The 7,059-nt window shown below is 30.1% G+C and overlaps 1 protein-coding gene across 1 annotated transcript; it reads left to right on the forward strand.

Annotated features, from left to right (window-relative positions):
- Positions 1–207: 207 nt before the first annotated feature.
- On the forward strand, positions 208–3,501 carry LOC127128705 (cytochrome P450 85A). The gene is made up of 9 exons (XM_051058082.1): positions 208–757; positions 858–1,179; positions 1,287–1,436; positions 1,615–1,866; positions 1,942–2,028; positions 2,200–2,278; positions 2,863–2,969; positions 3,064–3,188; positions 3,274–3,501. The coding sequence occupies exons 1-9, from the start codon at positions 570–572 to the stop codon at positions 3,359–3,361; spliced, it is 1,398 nt and encodes a 465-aa protein (XP_050914039.1). The 5' UTR covers positions 208–569; the 3' UTR covers positions 3,362–3,501.
- The last annotated feature ends 3,558 nt before the right edge of the window (positions 3,502–7,059 follow it).

The raw sequence follows: 7,059 nt of genomic DNA on the forward strand, positions 1-7,059 counted from the left end.
ATTGATACCAATAAATTATTAAATCAAAATAAAATAAAACTAAGTTTGTGTAAATTTTTTGTACTAGTAATATATTTATAAAACGTGAGAATTAGTATTGAAAGTACAATAAGATGGAATAGAATTGTGCAATAGTTATGATAGATAAGCCCAACACCTTGTACAAAACCAACATAGGCAGTAAATAGCTTACCATATCTACTTCATCCATCAACATCCATACAACCAACCCTTCACCCCATTTCTCTCCTTTTCCCTCTCTATATAACCAACCAATACTTCTCTTTCTCCATTTCCATAATCACTTTTTATTCTTAACTTGAAAACTCCTTTTTTCCAACTTTTTCTTCCAACAATCTCATCAATTCATTTATTTATTTTCTCATTCTCCAACACAAACTATAGGGGGATGTTACTTCTCTCATAGGGTGGCTCTTTTTGTCCACTCTCCTATACAAATGCTTCTACTACTAGTACTACTACTACTACCTCAAAGTGCTTATATATATAAGCACTTGTGCTAATCTGTTTCCAACTCAATTACTACTAAGTTGTTTTCAACCTTGCCAATGGCTATCTTCATTGCAATTCTTGCTTTCTTCTTTGTGTTCTGCTTTTTCTCTGCTCTTCTCAAATGGAATGAAGTTAGATACAGAAGAAAAGGTTTGCCTCAAGGAACAATGGGGTGGCCTGTTTTTGGAGAAACTACTGAGTTTCTTAAACAAGGTCCTAACTTTATGATAAATCAAAGGTCAAGGTAAAAAAAAAACATAACAACTTGACATGTTTTTGTTCATCATCATTGTTTGGTCTTTTTGTTGATGATGATGAGTGTTATTTTGATATGAATGACACAGGTATGGAAATATTTTCAAATCACATATATTAGGGTGTCCTACAATTGTATCAATGGATCCAGAGCTAAATAGATACATATTGATGAATGAAGCAAAAGGGTTTGTTCCAGGATACCCTCAATCCATGTTAGATATCTTAGGAAAATGTAACATTGCAGCTGTTCATGGCTCCACTCACAAGTACATGAGAGGGACATTGCTTTCAATCATTAGCCCCACCTTGATTAGAAATCAGCTTTTACCTAAAATTGATCAATTCATGAGAACTCACTTGAGTCATTGGGAAAACAAAGTTATCAACATTCAAGACAAAACTAAACAGGTTCGATATATCAATTCATCACAACCTACATTTTCTATGTAGCTTCAACCAAATCACATATCAATATGATTATTTCTCAAAATAAAAAATGAATTTTTATTCGACAGATGGCATTTCTATCATCCTTGAAGCAGATTGCTGGTATGGAAACAAGCTCAATCTCTCAGCCTTTCATGACAGAGTTCTTTAAGCTTGTTTTAGGAACTCTCTCCCTCCCTCTTAACCTTCCCGGCACAAACTATCGCCGCGGATTACAGGTAAATATAGTCATAGCCGTAGTTTAACTATTTAAGCATAGTTGAACTGTGACAAATATTTTATTAGACATTATTTAACCACGGTTTAACTGTGACAAATTTTGGGTCTGTGACGACCTGAATTATAGTTATAGCACTTTGTTGATGATGGTACTAATTTTGAATGGTTTTTGTGTAGGCAAGGAAGAGTATAATTAGCATTTTGAGTAAGCTACTAAAGGAAAGGAGGGAATCAAAAGAGAAGTATGAAGACATGCTTAGTTGTTTGATGAGAGGGAATAATGATAATAATAGATGCAAACTTAATGATGAGGAACTTATTGATCTAATCATTACAATTATGTATTCTGGTTATGAAACTATTTCAACCACTTCAATGATGGCTGTAAAGTACCTTCATGATCATCCTAAAGTTCTTGAAGAAATGAGAGTATGTGCAAAAGTTCTCACTAGAATTGCTTTTTTATTAAGTTTTTTTTTTTTATGATTATATGAAATCTTGCAGAAAGAACACTTTGCTATTAGAGAAAGGAAAAAGCCAGAAGATCCCATCGATTGTAATGATCTCAAGTCAATGAGGTTTACTCGCGCGGTAAGAATTGTTTAGTAATATTTCTTCAATCATAAGTATCATCTAAGTTGCATTGATCATTTCATTGTCTTAGACATTAGTACGTTACAATAAGAAAACGCTGAAATTCTACTTCTGATGATGATCTTAAGTGATTTTTTCACTAAGCTGTATTAAACTGTGTTTATGCAGGTGATTTTTGAGACCTCGAGGTTAGCTACAATAGTTAATGGAGTTCTGAGAAAAACAACTCATGACATGGAATTAAATGGTGGGTTTTGTGATTGGCCTACACTTCATTTCTCTAGTTTATATGTATTTATGGGCTCAAGATAAATGTTTGACCTTTTAAGTTTCTTTCAGCAACTTTTTTCAGCATCATAAAGCTTTTTAAACAGTAACCACAAAAAGAAATTCATCCCTAGGATAGTGTAATTGTTCACATGGCATTGACCACCCTTTCAACAAACCAACTAGACCCTTTTCACTATGTCAAAACTTTAGCACAAAAAATGCATCTTTTTCAACTTAGATTATTTTAATATCACATAATCTTAGTTGAAAAAAATCATGTAGGCTGCATATTAATAAGTCAAATGTTTGTCTTACCGTAATCTTACATATCTGACACAACACTGACACATAATTGTTGTTCTTGATATTGTGTCTGTGATAAATCAAGTATTTGACATGTATCAATATCCAATAATCTGACTATGTGACATGATATAACAAATATAATTGTCGTTGACATGTACGAATTAGTATTGTGTCTTATGAGTGTGTCATTGTCATAGTTAGTGTTTCATCGATTATGAAAACTAATTGTTTTTTTTTTGTAATTGGTTTTTTCAGGCTATTTGGTACCTAAAGGATGGAGGATATATGTATATACTAGAGAGATAAACTATGACCCTTTTCTATATCATGATCCACTAACATTTAACCCTTGGAGATGGCTGGTTAGTGACAACTTTTCACTACATTTTCTTTTTATTTTACTATGCACAAAATCTTTAAATGCAATCTTAATTAACAAGTAACTTGAAAATGCAGGGCAATAGTCTAGAGTCACAAAGTCACTTCTTGATATTTGGAGGAGGCACTAGACAATGTCCAGGAAAAGAATTGGGCATAGCCGAAATTTCGACTTTCTTACACTATTTTGTAACTAGATACAGGTGAGAGAACTTAATCTTATCATCATCGTCTGTGTTATTAAAGTGACAAATAATTTGAGACAAATATATTTCATTGATATTGCAGATGGGAAGAAGTAGGAGGAGATAAACTAATGAAATTTCCTAGAGTTGTGGCACCAAATGGATTACACATAAGAGTCTCATCTTATTAACTTAGACTTTTGTATAGAAAATACATCATCATCATCATCACATAGTAGTAGTAATAGGTTTTTTCTTTTGTTTTGTATGATAATTAATTGTTCTAACAAATTAGAAAATCATCAATGAAATTAGTACTAGTTTAGTGTCATTTTTTTTGTTGCAACATTTAAGAGAGTTCAACTGTTTTTTTAGTAGCATTTAATATGGTGGGGTGTGAAAAATATTTTGGAAAATTGATTAGTAAATTATGTGCTTGGCCTAGCATGTCAGTGTATCAGAGCTAGCCCATATTTAATAAATATTCCTTGGCTATGGACCAGACTAATAGTAAAATTTTGGTCAATGCTAAGGCCTAGAGTGTGGTAGTACTATGTATTGGATATTTTACTTCACATACCCCTACATTTAAACTTCTACCCCAAAATACTATGATCTCTACTATCCGGTTGCTTCAAAATTTTCGACTTAACTTCAAATAATCATAAACCACACAATTGATCTCACATCAATTCCTCTCCATCTTAAAGATTTTTTTTATACTAACACAGTCATAATATAAGAACATAACGTGGAAACTTCAAAATCGAGGAAAAATCACGACCGTTGTCAATAAATAACCAAAAACTAACACTATGTAAAAATTGTTGCAACACATAATATATCATTAACTAATCCAGATCACCTTCCAAAACAAATATTTAACTACATCTGACAACACTCTAAAACAAGAGTATAAGAGAACAAAGAAAGACAAATACAAGTTTAAAGTGTTTTTGACTGATGCATTATAGAATGAAGAACTTGAATCCTATATATAGATTTGGATTTCATCTTCCTTCACAAAACTAAGCAATGTGAGACTTCAAAAAACTTGTATCATATATATAGTCTTAGAGTCTCTCATCGTTCACAAAACTAAACGATGTGAGACTTATTCAACATGTATATTTTCAATCAACCCCAACAACTCCACCTTGATTGAAAATAATACATAAGCTTTAATTGTCTTTATCGACAATCATACTACACCATAAAGAGTATAAACATGCATATCTTCAATCAACCCCAACAACCTCCAGCTTGATTGAAAATAAAACATAAACTTGCATTATCTTCACCGACAATCATACATCACCATAAAAAATATAGTCACTTGAAGCTACACTACTACAAGAATTTTCACATTGTCTTCACCTACAATCATAGTTTAAAAAACTATCATACTCTCTCATGAAAAAATATATTTCACTTGAAGATAAACCACTTCAAGAATTTCACATTGTCATCACCGACAATCGTATACTTTATCATGAAGAATAAATTTCACTTGAAACTAAATCACTCCAAGAATTTCACATTGTCTTCACCGACAATAATAGTTTAAAAAAATTATCATACTCCACCTAAAAAGTTTTCTCATTCACAAAATTAAACGATGCAAGACTTCTTCAACATGTATATTTTCAACTAACCCCAATAATCTCCACCTTGATTGAAAATAATACATAAGTTTTAATTGTCTTCACCGACAATCATACTCCACCATAAAGACTATCAACATGTATATCTTCAATCAACTTCAGCAAAATAACCATCTTCCTCCATTTATCTCTCCTAATAGTACAGAAGTATACTTCTGGATTTAGTCGAAAAATATATTTTCTGATTATTTTTGAAAAAATGGGATGAATGGCTCACTTACGAAGTATTGTGGTATATTTTAGATGTGTACGAAAGTATATTTTTAAAATTTGAAAAAACGCTTTTGAGTTTCATTAGACTGGATGGCCCTAATTTGAGTTTTCAAATATTATAAATGGTATTCAAAATATCATTTGTATCAACCTAATAAACCATTATTCACATCAATTTTTCCAGAATAGTTCAACTTTAATCAAATTTTAAATAGATCATTCAGGCATCGATGGTAATAAAACACAGAGTTACAATACCATCAATTTTGTTCAATATAAGATCAAAATAAATTACCTAATAATTATAAAACATAGTATCAATAACATCTACTGAAGCAAGCAGATCACAATGTAAATGTTATAACCATTTAAATTTAAATCTTCAAATATTTTACGAATAAATTTATAAAATCAAATATCTATGGTAAAGAGAATATGGGAAATTATGAAGAATGGTATCCTACACATTTGAATGAAACTATCTTGCAACAAAATAATTTTTTCCTTTGGAAGTTAAGTAAGGAAAATGAAAAACAAAATCTAAAATACTTTACAACATGTTTTGCAATATCCCTATTGCAAAAAGGAAATACACAATAATTTTATATGATAAAGACATGTTTTGAGGTACTAATAATTTTATATGCAGAATGCAAGTATAATATAAATATTAATAAAAAACTCAAAAATTGATCTAAGCAACGGAATTTGAAACATTGATATATTTGTGGTTTTGTGGAAAACAATTTAGAGCACTCGAATAAAGTAGCTAACATGTCACCTTCGTGACAAACAAATATAATTACTACAAACATGTAGATCAACAAAACACAAAAACAAATTTTAGGCTTTTTAGTAGGGTTCTAAAATTGGCATATATTATTAGATAGTCCTTTAGAACGACACCAATTTTGATCTATTGAATGCACACGAGTAAAATACAAGTTATTAAAAATATAATTTATGGAAACGAAACTCGAGTTGTATCTTAGTCTCCTAATTCAATTATCTAAATTTAAAATCAATAAATTTATAAGTGATTTTTATTTTAAGATGCTTATTAGGAATGTATGAGTAAAATTTGATCGACCCTTGAATCGAAAATTATGCCCTATCAATTTTTAGGGATCAATCTTTATTTTAAATCCTCTCCATATTTAAATTTAGAGTAAATTAAATAAGTTACAATCAACTCTACGAGAATTTGAATTCCTATTACCAAATAAAGCATCACAGTTGACAATGAAATATAGTTGAACAAACAAGCGCCCTAAAATTTCGACGTATCGATTATGTCATACGGAATCAAATTCTATCAAACTAAATCCTTTCAATTCTATCGATATTTAAATTAAGAGTTAGAATACAAATAAATAAATATATATATATATATATATATATATATATATATATATATATATATATATATATATATATATATATATATATATATATATATAATGAGAAATTTCTTTAAAAATTCCCTTGATGTGTAGAATGCATGTCGGCAATTAAGCCAATTTTGAAGTTTGCAATTTTAATGTTATGTTTAACAAGATAACAAAGTGAATGAGGTTGGTTGATGTCTTCAACTTCATCCAATTTTCAGGAGTGTCCAATTGTTTGACATTAATTCTGAAAGTTAATGAGAGTGCATTGAACAAAAAAGAGGTTACAAATAGCAACATCAAAACAGATTTGACCCATTTATTGATTGGTGGTTTTCTGTATCGGGCTCTGACATTTTAGAGGCTAAATTGAAAAGAAAAGAAAAACCTTACCAAATATAAATAATATATATATTTAGAAAGAGTGTGAGATAAGGTGATCATGTATCACCTCTTCTTCTTTATCTTGGTGAAAAGGTCCTTAATAGAGGTATCATTGGTTTCATTGAATAGTGTAAGCTCATTTTGATAAAATTTGCAGAGGAACCTTAATTTCTTTGCATGTGATATACTTAGATGATTTATTTATTTTTGAAAAAACACCTCGTCTAATATGCAAAATCT

The sequence above is a fragment of the Lathyrus oleraceus genome, chromosome 3 (genome assembly GCF_024323335.1).
Source record: "Lathyrus oleraceus cultivar Zhongwan6 chromosome 3, CAAS_Psat_ZW6_1.0, whole genome shotgun sequence".
In the NCBI taxonomy this organism is placed as follows: Eukaryota; Viridiplantae; Streptophyta; class Magnoliopsida; order Fabales; family Fabaceae; genus Lathyrus; species Lathyrus oleraceus.

What these genes read in the sequence shown, in the direction of transcription:
- LOC127128705 (XM_051058082.1), top strand. Translation starts at nt 570, where the DNA reads ATGGCTATCTTCATTGCAATTCTTGCTTTCTTCTTTGTGTTCTGCTTT. An exon ending in ATGATAAATCAAAGGTCAAG is followed by an intron (nt 758 to 857) that starts GTAAAAAAAAAA and finishes TGAATGACACAG; the next exon opens with GTATGGAAATATTTTCAAAT. An exon ending in CAATGAGGTTTACTCGCGCG is followed by an intron (nt 2,029 to 2,199) that starts GTAAGAATTGTT and finishes GTGTTTATGCAG; the next exon opens with GTGATTTTTGAGACCTCGAG.